At 55.4% G+C, this 15,333-nt stretch overlaps 2 protein-coding genes across 8 annotated transcripts in view; one reads left to right on the forward strand and one right to left on the reverse strand.

The window, feature by feature from the left end:
• Window positions 1-15,333, forward strand: part of RPTOR (regulatory associated protein of MTOR complex 1) — a 415,958-nt gene that overhangs the window by 325,904 nt on the left and 74,721 nt on the right. For all 6 annotated transcript variants that reach the window (XM_024235062.3, XM_024235063.3, XM_054535892.2 and 3 more), the window contains 6 exons: window positions 2,559-2,633; window positions 5,541-5,606; window positions 5,904-6,095; window positions 7,125-7,265; window positions 14,037-14,154; window positions 15,054-15,194. In XM_024235062.3, the coding sequence (XP_024090830.1) occupies window positions 2,559-2,633; window positions 5,541-5,606; window positions 5,904-6,095; window positions 7,125-7,265; window positions 14,037-14,154; window positions 15,054-15,194 (733 nt within the window). The remainder of the gene's footprint in view (window positions 1-2,558; window positions 2,634-5,540; window positions 5,607-5,903; window positions 6,096-7,124; window positions 7,266-14,036; window positions 14,155-15,053; window positions 15,195-15,333) is intronic.
• LOC134760505 (uncharacterized) lies at window positions 10,636-14,499 on the reverse strand. Of its 2 annotated transcripts, XM_063718339.1 has the most exons (3): window positions 13,749-14,427; window positions 12,580-13,041; window positions 10,636-10,944 (listed from the first exon to the last, which is right to left on the reverse strand). In XM_063718339.1, exons 1-3 carry the CDS (start codon window positions 13,811-13,813, stop codon window positions 10,920-10,922), a joined length of 552 nt encoding a protein of 183 aa, XP_063574409.1. In that variant the 5' UTR covers window positions 13,814-14,427; the 3' UTR covers window positions 10,636-10,919. The 2 variants fall into 2 exon arrangements, with proteins under 2 accessions (XP_063574409.1, XP_063574408.1); XM_063718338.1 differs by having other exon boundaries at window positions 12,580-14,499.

Below are 15,333 nucleotides of genomic sequence, written 5' to 3' on the forward strand. Positions count from 1 at the left end.
GGGCCAGCCGTGCAGGGCTGCACTGGAGAGCCGTTCTCTTCTTGATCCTCAGGCATCCAGTTCTTAAAATTCTGGCCCTCTGTCCTTGGATGGCCTTTGTCCTCTGGAGAGGAGCATGCTGGGAGCTGGCAGAACGCACGCCTCACTCTGTCGATGCAATGTCTGTCACTGATCCATTTCTAGGTATTGATCCTAGAAACCCATGCTCTGTGGGTCCCTCTCCAAGAAACACAGCATCCATGATTTGTACATTGCACTGCAGTTTCAGACTGCTTTCACATGTGTGGTTTCATCTCTGATTCCACGACCTGAGCACAGATTTTTTTTTTTTTTTTGAGACGTAGTCTTGCTCTGTCGCCCAGGCTGGAGTGCAGTGGTGCAATCTCAGCTCACTACAACTTCTGCCTCCCGGGTTCCAGCGATTCTTCTGCCTCAGCCTCCCGAGTAGCTGGGATTACAGGCGCGCACCACCACACCCTGCTAATTTTTGTACTTTTTAGTAGAGACAGGGTTTCACCATATTGGCCATGCTGGTCTCGAACTCCTGACCTCGTGACCTGCCTGCCTCAGCCTCCCAAAGTGCTGGGATTATAGGCATGAGCCACCGAGCCTGGCTGAGCACAGATTTTTAAAACTTTACCTGGGTCCCTGACTAGTAAGAGGGAGAAGCTGGACTTGAAACTTAGTTTTGTTTCAAATCTTGCCCCTTTTCCTCGGGTTTTGGGCAAAAACCTCCCAAAGTATTATCGTTACCCCTGAATATCCAAGGCATGATCATTTTATTCCCTTCCAGAACCAGCACTTGCAGAAGTGCCCCCAAGTTAGGCAGCCTGGTGTGGTCGGGCTTCCGGTAACACTGCCAGCCTCAGAGCCGTCCTGTTTCCTCCAGGACGCCCATAGGACCCTTGGAAGCCCCTTCCTCTAGGGGCCTGTCCCCCGCCTTGCCCTCTGAAAGTGGTCTTCAGCACCACCCGATAAGCGGCGACTTCTCATCTTAGAAGCCTGGCTTGGGTGAGGTTCTGCATTTCGGCTGTGCACACCCTGGAGCAGCCCTGCTTGTGTCTCGTCATCAGTGCCTCAGCTGCAGTGTGCCCCACTGTAACCCCTCCGGGATGAAAATGCAACCCACCTCTTCAGTGGGCAGCCCTCCACTTGGATCCTCGCATCCCTGGCATCATCTCCGTCCTCTGTCCTTGCTGACCCAGCTCCAACCCAGCCTGTCTGACCCGTAGCCCACCTGCCATGTCCTTCCCGGCTGCAGCTCCTGCTGGGCTCTGCAGCCCCTCCTGCCTAACGCCACCTGCCCCTGTCTGCCCTGCCCCCGCCTGCCCTGCTCCTGCTTGCCCTTCCCCTGCCCCTGCCCCCGCCTACCCTGCCCCCACCTGCCCTGCCCCTTTCTCCTCCCACTCCCACAACCCAGGCCTGGACCTGCCATTTCCTAGCAGCACAGTCTTTTCCCTCGATCCCACCCTTCCCCTTCTTCCCTCACTGCCCTGGACAGTTCTGTCTGGTCATCAGCATAGAGAGATCTCCAAAAAGTACAAGACCCTCCCTCCCCCCGCTTTCCAAGCACCCTGTGGTGCCTCTCGCTGCTCCTTCAGGAACTGTGAGCAGGGCACAAATACCTAGTGCTCAGCACCCAGTAGGCCCTCACAACTGTGCCGAGCCATGGCCGCGTGGCTGTGATTGTGCTGACAGCACACAGTAGGTCCTCACCACTGAGGCGAGCCATGGCCGCGTGGCTGTGATTGTGCTGACAGCACACAGTAGGTCGTCACCACTGAGGCGAGCCATGGCCGCGTGGCTGTGATTGTGCTGACAGCACGCAGTAGGTCCTCACCACTGAGGCGAGCCATGGCCGCGTGGCTGTGATTGTGCTGACAGCACGCAGTAGGTCCTCACCACTGAGGCGAGCCATGGCCGCGTGGCTGTGAATGTGTAGACAGGCACAGAATGGCCTGAAGTGTGGGAAGGTCGCCTGCCTGACAGCAGCTTTAGCACCAGGAAACCTCCCACCTTGGGGCTGCCCCTGAGGGTCGGGCCAGTGGGAAGCGCCTGCTCAAGTGGGACTGTGCACACAAATCACTGGGAATTACTGCCTCACACACGATTGGTTTTCAGCATTTTGTAAGTCCAAGCAAACCCCCAAGAAAAGCTTGAGCGGGACGGGGTCTGCACCAACAGGCTGGTTCTGAGTGAGTGCTGGATGGATGTGCTCCAGTGTGGAGGGCAGAGGGAGGGAGCGGGACCCCTGGAGAGGAGCGGGGTGCAGGCAGGGGCTACAGGGCACTCCCCAGCAGGCGGCCGGACGTTGTGAAAGAAAATGTCTGGGAGCTGCTTTCCTCTGGGCGTTCGTGGGATCCCTCCCCTTCTTAGCCAAGGAAAGCACGTCTGCAGGCGCCAGCTGCAGCTGTTTTTCAAATGAAAACTGGGTTTGAAAGGAGGAAATAATTGAAGTATAAGAAGTCCCTGCCCTCATTCGTTCACGCACCACGAGAAGCTTGTGGCATCTGCGGGACGCTGCACTCACTGCCTCTCCTCTGTCTCTTTCTCTCCAGTCATGCCAGGCGGACCTCGTGAAGGACAACGGCCACAAGTACTTCCTGTCGGTCCTGGCGGACCCCTACATGCCAGTAAGGACGGGGCAGCATGCTCTCCACGGGCTTGGGACTCAGCACTCGCCTCTGCCCACACGCTGCACTGCGGTGGGGCCTTTTGATGGGGGCTACAGGAGAAAGGTCAAGGGTCACGGGAGGGGCCACGTCCACGGGGTCAGCAACTGCTTCATGTTAGACATGGCCCTTTGCTTACTACTATGAGTGCAGCTGTTGTTTCGTGTCTGTCTCTAAACAAGAGCTCAGTTAACCCAGACACATGGGTGGTTTTACTTTATTTTAGTCTCTTTTCACTGCCACTTCTTTGCAAAATAGTCAAATCCACTCTCCCTGCTGTCCACTGCATTAGACTAGTGAGCGCTCACACATCTATAATATGATAGTTCAGGTGCCTAGGAAGGTCTTGGAGTGCAACAAGATATTGAAGCACCTCATTTCAGGAAGGAAGGGAGAGACGAAAGGAAGGAAAGAAGGTTGTTTGAAAGTTTAAATTTTCAGTATATTTCATTGTATTAAATTGTTTGAAAATTAGTAATCCATGAACAGGGTGTATAGTTATTCTATAAATGTTTCATAATGTTTTAATTTCTAACTCCCAGCTTAGTAATGAGAACAAAATAGATATATCCTAAATAATTCTTTAACATAACTTAACATCGCCAGAATATTAAAATATATTAGCTAGTTTACACAGTGTTCGGTGGCTTTGGCTGTGTAAAGGAACTTTTGTATGTAATTTCACCCCCTAGTTGGTTTTCTAAGCTAAATGATTTTTTAAAACACAAAACAAACAGGACTATTTTCCAAAAGGTAAACAGTATATGCACTTTGTGTTGGATTGAAACATCACAGGCAGTTAAAGTTGATACTTCGTATCAGTTTTGGAAACCATCACTTCCCATTCTTAAGAGTAAGGAAGAAAGCAAATCCCGCATGAAGAAGTGAGGAAGAATGCTCACTGGCGACTTGGGCGCGAGGGTGAGCTAAGCTCACATGAACGGCCCCACCTCAGCCACGAGCCTGCGGAAGTTTTGAGGACACAGCCAGGTTTGAAAGAGTGAAAAGGAGGCTGGGTACGGTGGCTCACACCTGTAATCCCAGTGCTTTGGGAGGCCAAGGCTGGTGGACTGCTTGAGCTCGGGAGTTCGAGACCAGCCTGGGCAACATGGTGAAACCCCGTTTCTACCAAAAATACAAAAAAATTCGTCAGGCGTTGTGGCACATGCCTGTGGTGTCAGCTACTCAGGAGGCGGCAGTGGGAGGATCGCCTGAGGCCGGGGAAGTCGAGGCTGCAATGAGCATTGATTGTACAACTGCACTCCAGCCTGAGCAACAGAGTGAGACCCCATCTCCACTAAATAAATAAATAATATAAATATTCTTAAATGACTGACTAGAAAGAATTTGCTATGATTCTGTCAAACCATCAACCATTGTTTTTTCTTCAGTGCTTTGTGCCTGTTATGAGACAACATTCAGTGCTTCCTACTCATCCTCAGAAACGATTAATTTTTCTAAACTCAAAAGCAGATCTGAAAAAACAAATTGAAGCTGTAAAAAAGAAAAGACATGCACTGTTATTGAAAACTCCGGAGATGAATTAAATCACAGAACAGACAGCCAAGAAAAGGGTTCGTGAAGGAGCCACCTGGAGTGCTGTCCGTGAAGCTGAGCGAGAAGATATGAAAGCCGGGCTAAGAGCCGGGCTGGGAACGCTCACCATGTAGCCAGCATGGTTCAGAATGAGAGAGGAGAATAAGTAGAGAAGCAGTTTTTGATTAGATAGTGGCTGCGAATTTTCCAGATTTGAAGAAAGGAGAGTTCTGATTTTAAAAGCAGGATGAATCCTGAGAAGGTTAAAGAGAAACAAATTCATACATAGACACATCATAATGAAAACAGCAGATATCAAAGGCATAAAGACAAACCTTAAAAGTCCCCAGAACAAACGTTATTAGCAAAGGAGGAGACAGCGCCGGCCCCAACAGCAGACCTCTCATCAGCAGCGGCTCTCGGCCAGGGACAGGGGAGCCCTCGGTGTGTGAGGAAAGCGACCATGGTCGGGTCACCCGCACCCAGCTGAGTCACCACTCAGGAACAGGGGTGCGGTAAGCAGCGTTCAGACACCAGCAGTTTACTCCTTGCGAACCCCACAGACGATGGCTAGAAATACCACATGTCAGCGAGGAGGAAACGGAACCAGGAGGGAAAAACAAGATGCAGGACACAGCAAAAAGCCAAGAAGTTGGCACACGTGTTGGCACATCTATAGCTTTGTAAAAATGAAGAATACTTATGGCGAATTGGAGGGTGAAACAAGAGGAGGACGCAGGTACGCTGGGAGCCCTGCAATAATCCAAGAGGCGTGTAGGACACACTAGACCACGCGATGTGTGCGTAAAAAACTAAGACACCACTAAAAAGTTACAGATAGACTCAGGTTTCCAGGTCAGCAGAGGCACAGAGGAAAGGAGAGAATGAAGATGAGTCACAATAGAGCAGAAAGGAGAAACCAGTGAAACAGAGCGCTGCCTCCATGCCTTTTGCTGCCAAAGCCCGATTGCAGGACCATGTGCTCAGAGTGCTGGGCAGGCTGGGGAGGTGAGGTCCGGGTGCTTCATACCGACAGCCATGGCTGGCCTGTGACAGAGGAGGCAGCCACCAGGTCTGTGCCCGTCCTGCAGTGTTAGGCCTTCCAAGGAGCACTCTGTTCACTCTGGGAGGCGAGCCTGGAGCTCTGAGGCCTTTGAAAACGGCTGTTCTTTCTTGTAGAGTCCACTTAAAATCCAGGAGTAAAGCTGGCTCTCGTTACTTTAATTATACACCACGCATATCATGAAGATTCTGAAAGGATCACGCTGTTGTACTTTGGGAATGAGAGTTTCCACTGAGGGGAGACAACCGAGACTGGTTTTTGTTTTCCAGGCTGAACACAGGACCATGACGGCTTTCATTCTCGCCGTGATCGTCAACAGCTATAACACGGGGCAGGTGAGCACCCAAGCCGCCCCCAGCCCCCAGAGCTCACCCTTGGCATTGCAGAGGAGCTGGGCCCACTGTGAAACGTGGTGCCACATGGGGGACAGGGGGTGTCCAGCAGAGGCTCTGACCCTTCATCTAACCAGCCATTTGCAGGGTGAATATGAATCAGAGGAATTTAAAATGGGGAAAATTGAGCAAATCAAGGCTTCCCAAGAACGGGTGGCTGCCGTCGTCCCACGCAGGCACCCACCACGTGCCCGCCATTGGCAGACAGAGGCAAACCTGTCTGTGGTCCCGCCTCTGCAGGAAGCCTGCCTTCAGGGAAACCTCATTGCCATCTGTCTGGAGCAGCTCAACGACCCGCACCCCTTGCTGCGCCAGTGGGTGGCCATCTGCCTTGGCAGGATCTGGCAGAACTTCGACTCGGCGAGGTGGTGCGGCGTGAGGGACAGCGCTCATGAGAAGCTCTACAGCCTCCTCTCCGACCCCATTCCCGAGGTGAGTCAGGCAGGGGCTGAGAGCCCAGTCCTCCTGGCTGCCGACTGCAGGGGTAAGGCAGAGGTCTGCTCGTGTGCGGGTGTGGCCAGCCACATGTCCAGGAACTTCAGGGGCTGCACACTAAGAGTAGGACAGTGGGACCTTGGTGAGAAGAGAGCCACGCCACTGGGGATTTTGCACCCAGGCCCAGAGTGCGCTCCCAGGGACAGTGGCACAGCTGCAAGCGGGGGTCCCGGAGGGCACCTCAGAGGCAGGGGTCACGCGCTCGCTGTCCGGGTGCCGCTCTGCGTCCTCACTGTGGCCTGCAAGGCAGGGACCGCTAGATCTCCACTGTATGGGCAAGGAGACAGGCCAGTGGCTTGTGCCTGGTGCAGCTGGGAAAGGTGCAGGGCACTGCCCACAGAATGGCTGCGGGCTGGAACTCTGGGAGTTTCATGCACCGTTGCCTTCACTCTTCCCACCGACCTGTGCAGGGTACAGGGTGTTGCTCATTTTTAGAGCTGGGGAAGCAGACTCAGGGACAGTGACTTCTCCCCAGGACCACATGGTGTCAGAGGCAAGGGCTAAGCCAGGGTCCCCGGACCCCAGGGCCAGCACAGTGTCGCTTCCCTGGCTGAGCCCTGTGTGCTCAGTGCACACCAGGGCCCCCACGCCCCTCTGCCACCAGGAGTGCCTGCGCCCTCCCTTCTTTCCACCCTCCTACGCTCTGTGGCCCATCCCAGCCCCCTCCTCTAACTCCTGCCTCGTTCATCAGCACATTCCCTGGCGCCTGGTTTGGTCTTTCAGTTCCCGGGGCAATGCAGCTCCCGCCTCTGCAGCCTGAGCTGCCCCTGGAGCTGGGCGGCTGCCCCTGCTGCTCCCCACCTCCTTCCCCATTGCCACTCTGGTGTGCGAGGAGAGCCTTGGGGCTGGGGAGCTGTTCAGCAAGCGCCTGTGGGGTTGGATTCACCTGCACACAGCCCTGGCAGAAAGGCAGGCTGCAGCATGGCCTGGCGTGGGACATGCCTGTGACCCCCCGCTGCCTTGCAGGTCCGCTGCGCAGCAGTCTTCGCCCTTGGCACCTTCGTGGGCAACTCTGCAGAGAGGACGGACCACTCCACCACCATCGACCACAACGTGGCCATGATGCTGGCCCAGCTGGTCAGCGACGGGAGCCCCATGGTCCGGAAGGTGCGTGAACCCCCAGCCCGGCAGCGGCAGGGCACCCAGGCTGGACCCCGCAACACCTGGGGCCAAGCCCGCGTGGCCCTGACCGCAGCAGGGAGCACTCGGTTTCCACTGCATATCATTGCAAGAGCAGATCTTTACATGTTTCATTCTCTCCAACATGCGTTTCTTTACCAGACACCCGTGTGTTTGCTTCATTTAAAGGCATTTAGCAGGCTGCGTCTCCCGGCAGCTTGTATAGTAGTCTCCTTCCTGCCTGAGAGCAACACACACAGGCACCACTGCGATTCCAAAGAGACGCACCCACCCACAGACGGCGGGAAGGTTTGTGTACTGGGTCCCCCCCAACACCCCATGTATGTCAGCGACTGAACAAAACAGTTTTATGTTTTGTTTTGTTTTGTTTTGTTTTTGTTTTTTTGAGATGGAATCTCGCTCTGTTGCCCAGGCTGGAGTGCAGTGGTGCCATCTCGGCTCACTGCAAGCTCCGCCTCCCGGATTCATGCCATCTCCTCCTCAGCCTCCCGAGTAGCTGGGACTACAGGCGCCCACCACCACGCCCGGCTAATTTTTTGTATTTTTAGTAGAGACGGGGTTTCACTGTGTTAGCCAGGATGGTCTCGATCTCCTGACCTCGTGATCCACCCACCTCAGTCTCCCAAAGTGCTGGAATTACAGGCATGAGCCACCGCACCCGGCCAAAATAGTTTTATAAACTTGAAAACTTACTTACCTGTTTAGATATAGAAATTTCACAGATGATTGTCCAAGGTTTCACACCCTCAGATTCCCCACCCACCCCAGCGCAAAAGGGACATTTAGGAAGACACTGGTTTCCCGTTCTCCTTTGTTGGTGAGGTCGAAGGCTGCTCTTGCAGAGAACTCATCTGACAGCTGGAGCACGGAGCTGCTCTATGGGCAGGGAGTGTGTCTCCCCGTCGGATGGCATTGGCTACCCTCGTGCGTTCCTGCGCTGGCTGTGTGTGGCTCCCTCTTGGAGATGGACTTTATCAGGAGACAGGCCGTGGTCCGGGGGCCTGGGGGTTGTTTGTCTGGAGAGCAGCTGCCGCTGCTTTACTTGGGAGGGACGTGACCTGGACGGGTTTCCCTCAGCCAGACGAAGTGTGGAAAGTGACGTTCTATCGTGTGTTCCCTTCTAGAATTAGCCCAAGTCATGAGTATGCTACATTTTCCAACGAAATCTTGAAAATAGGAAGCGAGATTCCGGGATGCCTTTTCTGTTGGTTCTGACTTTGTTATCTTCACGTTCTCCTCGTGGCCGGGTTTCTGAACCTGGCTTCTTTCGGCCCCTGCCAAATTCTTTTTCCCACATCAACTCACCTTTAGTGGACATCACTGATCAAAGCAGCAAATCAGCGGTTTGTCTGTTAAAATTCTTTTTAAAGGAAGGAAAGCTTTGTTTATTCTTTACAAAAACAATATGAAAATAGAGAGGCCCCAAGAGCCATCCCGTGGCCGGGTTGTGGTCCCGTGGTGTGGTCCTGGCTGCTGGGGCACTGAGATGAAGCTCACCCTCCACCGGGAACGGTTCGGCATTCACTCCCTGCACAGCTGCCTGCTGAACCTGCATCCTGGAGACATGACCTGCGAGGACACCATGGGGTTCAGAGGAGGTGCTGCCAACCAGGATGCAGCTGTCTCCGGGATGCTGTGCAGGGCGTGTAGAGGGGGATGACAGCCCCTGCCCTCCGGGAGCACGCAGTCTAATCAAAGAGGCAGATACAGATAGGATCGTTACACCAGAGCCTTGTGGAGAAGTGCTGCCTGGAGTGCTGTGGAGCTCCTGAGAGCTGTGCCTGTGCCTGCATCAGAGCAGGAAGGGTGTCAGCAGAGGCTTTTGTGGAGGGGCAGCTCTTACCTGGTTATGGAGGGTGAGTCGTACGTCACCCGGGAGGGTCTGGATAAGTGGGAGGAGCATGTGTGGAGGCCTAAGCATGGGGAAGATGGAGGGGCTCAGGGCCACCCTTCTTCTGAGTGGCCAGAGTCTCAGGCGTGGGGAAGATGGAGGGGCTCAGGGCCACCTTCCTTCCATGTGGCCGGACCATTGAGCAGGCAGGAGGGGCAATGGGGTGAGGCTGAAGGCAGGAGCTGTGAGTGCCAGGCTCTAGCTGTGCCTTCAATAAGTGCTCTATTCTTACAAATCTAACAGGATTCACTCTTGCAGCAAGTATTTCCTGGTGTCTGCCCTGCTCTGGGTACCGGGTCAAGCACTTGAGATGCTTCCCAGCTTCAGGGGGTTTGCGTTCTAGCAGGAGAAGCAGCCAACAGAGCTGATAACCTCAGCTGGCAGGGTGATGTCTGGAGGGAGGAAGGCTAGCGAGGAGTCAGAGAAAGACACCGTCACTCACCTATGACCAAGCAGGCTGCACTGGCGCACAGACTCCGGGGGTGTGCTGACTCTGGGTGGTGCACTGACTCTGGGGGGGGTGCCAACTCGGGGTGTGCGCAGACTCCAGGGGTGCACTGGCTCTGAGGGGGTGTGCTGACTCTGGGGGTTGCCAGCTCGGGGGGGTGCGCTGGCTCTGAGGGGGTGTGCTGACTCTGGGGGGGTGCCAGCTCGGGGTGAGTATACCGACTCCGGGGGTGTGCTGACTCTTGGGGGGGGGTGCTGACTCCAGGGGTGCGCCTCCGTCCTCGTCATAGAGTCCTGCCGCATCACAGCTGGTTTTCTCTCCTGTTTACCAACCGCCATGGGCGGGCACGGTGTTCTGCAGGGGACTTGGGCACAAGTGCAAGCACCAAGGAGCCTGGCGGCGTGGAGCCGGCCCCCTTCTCGCAGCCTCTTCTCAGGGCCCATCCTGAGCCTGTCCTGAGCCTGCTGTGGGGCTGGGGTCGGGGAGTAGTCCTGGCTGAGCAGCTCCTGGCACCCTCCGGGGTGGGAGAGAGGAGGGTGTTACTGCTGCTTTTCCATGAAAGCAACGTGTACTGGTTACCAAAAAGGTTACATCCATCCTACTTTTTAATAATAAAAGTGTCCTCTCCTGTGTGGGGTGATAACGATGGCCAAGTAGGTTTTGTTTGTTGACTTGTTTAATGAGCTTACTTGACAAAATTTAAAAGTCAGCAAATTCAGCTTAGCCCCCAAATTATTTTGAACTTCAACCTGTCTTTGAAGTACAAAACCTGCAGTCAGCAGCCACCTGTCCCTCATCAAGAAGGGCCAGGCCAGGGGTGCGGGGCTAGAACCCCCAGTGTCACCCCAGCCTGTGCCGGGGCTGAGCTGGGCAGGAGCTGCACACAGGGACGGGCTCAGCAGAGCTTGGATCAGGGCTTACTCCCTCCCTGTTATGGCCTCGGGAGGAAATAGGGACTGTTCAGATACTATTTTATTTTATTTGTTTTATTTTATTTTGAAACAGAGTCTGTCACCCAGATTGGAATACAGTGGCACAATCTCGGCTCACTGCAACCTCTGCCTCCCGGGCTCAAGTGATCCTCCCACCTCAGCCTCCTGAGTAGCTGGGACCACAGGCGCTTGCCACCATGCTGGGCTAATTTTTGTATTTTTTGTAGAGATGGGGTCTCGCTGAGTTGTCCAGGCTGGCGTCAAATTCCTGGGCTCAAGTGATCCACTCTGTAATCCCAGGCCTTGGCCTCCCAAGATGCTTCCCAGGACGCTGCTCCGGCCTGCCGTGGTCACAGGAGCTGAGTTTTATGATGCCTGAGTACGGGTCACAAGACAAATATTAGCCGGTGCTGTGTTGTTGGAGTGGAGTGGGTGGCCCTCAGGGCAGGTGGGCAAGGGGTGGAGGCGAGGTGGGCCAGTAGCCCATGATCAGTGCAGCGTGTCAACACCGGGAAGTGTGTGGGCCCCCAGCGGGGCAGGACATGTGCCCAAGAAAGATGTCCTTGAGTCCTGGCACCAGTTCACAGTTAGAAACTAACCATGTGCTACAGACAACACCCCTGCAGGGAGGGCTGCACCCACCCAGAACACACTAGTCAGGCACCTGCCACATGCCGGGCCGGCTGGGGCCTCAGTGACCCCGCAGGGCACTAACCCTGGCTCTTCTCTCAAGAAAGTGCCCCTGGAACTGGGGGAGGGGGTGGGTGTGAGAGTGGTGGGCCGGGTGGCAGCTGAGCAGAGCCAGTATGGATGGGGCTGGGGGCACAGGGAGGCCTTGCCACAGGGAGAGGCCCAGTGCAGGGGCCTTGCCCATCAGAGGGCGTGGGCACAAGAGGCCAGGAGGGCAGTGGAGCAGGTGGCCCAGCCAGGCACAAGCCTTGTCGTTCGTGATCAGAGGCCTGGAGGGGTTTGGGGGCAGGACCTCGCCTTCGGCTGCCCAGGTGAGAGGGGCCACTCGCCCAGCTGCAGGGACAGTGCAGGAGGGAAGAGGCGCCTGCTCTTTGGATGCAGAGCTCACAGCATTTGCTCACAGGTGGAGAGGGTACGAGAAAAGAAGAGGACAGGGAATCCTGGGGGTTTGGGTCTGAGCAACAGAAGAGCAGACTTGCCCCTCGCTGAAGGGGCCAGCCACGAAGGAGCAGGTTCTAGGAGCACGCATGGACTCTGAAGGTGGGGAGCCGACAGGAAGGGCTGAGCTGACAGGTAAAAGTATGAGTCCAGGCGAAGCTGCCTCCCTTTCGAGGGAGGCTGCTCAGCCCCAGCCAGGGAGCAGGAGGACAGACAATGGCTTTGACAAGCGACCGGTCAGAGGACCTGGGAAACCTGGCCAGTGTGGAGCCCGTGGCCACTAATGTGGCCTCCCCGTCTGTGTGCTGCTGGGGAGCCCCCAGGGGGAAGGGGTCACATGCCAACACCAGCCGAGATCATCTTGCAAAAGCTGAGAGAGAGGGGAGCTCCCACACCCCTGGCTGAGCACCTCTGCCAGACCCTCTGATGGGTTCTGCATGAATATCCCAAAGAAGGCCGGTGCGTGTGTGTCTTGCTGTCAGAGCCCAGCTCCATTTAGGAAGGGCAAGAAGGGTCCGACGCAAGGGAGAGCTCTTTGCTGTGTGCCAGGCAGCAGCCTCCAGAGCGAGGCCCACCATCTCCAGTAGGATGTGCGGCCTCCGAGGGAGGCCCCCATGTGCAGCAGGATGTGTGTTCGGGAGGGAGGGATGTGCGGCCTCCGAGGGAGGCCCCGTACGCAGCAGGATGTGTGTTCGAGAGTGAGGGATGTGCGGCCCCCGAGGGAGGCCCCGTGCACAGCAGGATGTGTGTTCGGGAGTGAGTGCTGTCTGGACATTCCCCTTGAATAACGGACGTGGCCCCTGTTGGCCTCCCCTGAATTGAAGGGCCCACCACCTTGGTGCACGTTAATCCATGCCAGCTCCCAGCTCTGGCTTTTCTCACCTGATGTCAGAAGGAAAGGGAAAAAAATCGGTGCTTTCTGAAGACAGGTGCAGCCTTGATCTTCCCTGGAAGGGGCCCAGTGGGTGTTCGCTTTGTCGGAGGCCCCGGTTCGGCAGTGCCTCACTCCTCTTGCACAGGGAAGGCAGCGGGGGTTCTGTGGTTTGCCCGGGGAGCCTGGGACAGTGACTTAGGCAGTTGGAGACGAGCGCCAGAACCGGGGCGTGGGCCGTGGCCGTGAAGACGCACACTGGGCCATGGATCTTGGTGCCCAGCAGAGTGGGAGGGGCGGGTGGAGGGTGATGCCAGGGCTCCATTCTGAGCAGTGAGAGACTTGCAGTTCCATCGGCGCAAATCAAGAGGGCGCTGCAGGCTGAAGGGAAAGTAGACGGTGCCCGCAGTTCACAGGGCAGGGAGAGTTTGGGGTGCAGGTGAAGAGCTGGCAGCTGGACAGCCAGCCTGAACCTAGGAGAGTGAGGGGCCAGCATCAGGGAAACCACAAAGCATGACAGGAGGAAGCCCGGGGCGTGTAAGGCTGGGGTGGGAAAGTGCGTGTACAGAGAGTGCGTAGACGGAGAGTGGGGCGGCCACAAGAAGACCCTGGTGCCTGGTGGGCGCCCATCCAGAGCCTGCTCATCCAGCCGCTGGGGAGACGGGGGCATTACACGACTAGCAAGGGGTCCTCTCACAGCGCTTGGCTTTCTGCTAAGAATCCGTATTTTTTCTTTTCAGAAAAAAAAAGGCAGAAAAAGTTGTCGTAGGGAAAAAAACGTTCTTTCCGCTTTTTAAACCCACATCCCCCTTCTGTTCCCCAGTGACTTCTAGGATCTCCACCTGTTCCTGTCACAGCACTGAACTGTCCTAAGAGAGGCAAATTGTGTCTGTTTCCTTGGACCAAGGCATTTGGGCCTAAAGATGATGTTTTAGTTCCACAACTTTTCCCATTCCCTCTTAGGGACTAGAAACATCTACCAATGAAAGTTTCACGTGTGTTGAAAAGAGCAGGCTTTGGCTTGTCCGCTGCGCTCGGCCCTGGGGTGCTCAGATTCAGAAAGGCCGCCAGCCATTGGGTGTGATCTAGAGAGGTGTTTTCAGCCAGGGTCCCAGTGGTGACCGTAAGCAAGAGGCTGTGAGGCCTCCTACCTTTCCCTCTCTGGAGTCCTGTGACTCACCGTGTCCTTACGAGACCCCCGATGTGTCGTGCACATGTAGTGGTGGTGAGGATTCTGGCAGGCATTCTGGGCTTCCCCCGTGAGCCGGTGGCCTGCCGTCTCCCAGCACTCTGCTATTCCAAGGCTTCTGCTCTGACGGTTCGAAAAGGGATGGTCCCTGTTTCTGATGCCAATTGCACGGTTTTGTCTTAACCTTTCTTTTTTCTGTTGGTGACTCAAGTCTCACTGCTGCTCCACGATCATTTTCCAGCCCCAGTGAGTGTTATTGTCCCTTCTCCCTCTCGGCAGGAGCTGGTGGTGGCTCTGAGTCATCTCGTGGTTCAGTATGAAAGCAATTTCTGCACCGTGGCCCTGCAGTTCATAGAAGAGGAAAAGAACTACGCCTTGCCTTCTCCAGCGACCACAGGTACGGCGTCTTCTCCTGTGAACCCGCGGAGCCCCTCTCCTGGCGGTTCTAGTGCAGGCCGCGGCCCAGTCTCAGAACTGCTGGCCGCTTGCTCTCGGAGTCTAAGCGCAGGTTTCTCAGATACCTGCCGCGAGGGGTTCCTGTTTTTCTCATCTTTTTAGGCACCTGCCAGATTTAAAAGGGCAGGAAAGAGGGCCACACTGACCCTCTAACATTTTTCCTTTCTTTTTACCCTTTTTGGAAATTAAACTCACAGAGACCTTAAAGTATGACAAAACTTCTGCAGTAGGAGCTTGCAGAAAAGCGCAGGGGCTGTCTTCCTGCGATGAGTAATTTCATCACACTGCCGTTGGCTCCATGGCTCGGTGAGTCATGTCAGGAGTGCTTTCTCACACGTGTCGTTTTGACTGGAGAGTACAGTTCCTATCTCATTGCTGCCGGCAGCCCCTCCCGCTTCCACACAGCCGTCTCTGCCGTGCAGGGGCTTGTCATCAGCAGTGAAGCCTCACTGCTTCTAGGAAGCCCAGGAAGGGAGAAGGGTGAGCCAGACTGAGTGTGGCCGGCCATTGCTCTGCTGTGGTTCCCGGGGAGCGGTTCACAGCCAACGTCACCACGCACCTCGTGTGCACTGGGACAGGCTGCGGCCACCAGCCTCTCCCCTGTGGTCTTTTGTAATTTAATATCCACAGAGTGACAAGCGGTTGTTGTTTGTCCAGTGCTGTCCCGCAGAGCCTCCACTCATGTCTGAGTCTCCCTGAGCTGTGCAGCCCCTGCTCTGACGTTCGTTCCAGCACAGGTAGCAGCTGCCGTCACCGAGTGTCCCAGATGCTGAGTGTCAGAAGACACGCTGGCCTCCACCTGGAAGCCTATTGTAATTTGTCTTTCTCCTTCTTTCCCAGAGGGAGGGAGTTTGACCCCAGTGCGAGACAGCCCGTGCACCCCCAGACTTCGTTCCGTGAGCTCCTACGGAAACATCCGTGCTGTCGCCACAGCCAGGAGCCTCAACAAATCTTTGCAGAACCTGAGTTTGACAGAGGAATGTAAGATCCTGGAAATCGGGTTATTGGATTGGGAGAGATTGGGGTTGTATTTTCTGAAACACTGTATCTGAGTAAACACCACTCTGCCCCTGCCCCTTCTCCGTCTAAGTGCGTGCCCTGAAGTCCCATCTGCCAACGT

The sequence above is a fragment of the Pongo abelii genome, chromosome 19 (genome assembly GCF_028885655.2).
Source record: "Pongo abelii isolate AG06213 chromosome 19, NHGRI_mPonAbe1-v2.0_pri, whole genome shotgun sequence".
Lineage (NCBI taxonomy): Eukaryota > Metazoa > Chordata > Mammalia > Primates > Hominidae > Pongo > Pongo abelii.

Coding starts and splice junctions, on each gene's coding strand:
- LOC134760505 (XM_063718338.1), bottom strand. CDS start 13,238: ATGCCCCCGTCTCCCCAGCGGCTGGATGAGCAGGCTCTGGATGGGCGC. Junction 10,945..12,579: donor CCCTTTCCTTCTGACATCAG/GTGAGAAAAGCC, acceptor ACCCGTACTCAG/GCATCATAAAACTCAGCTCC.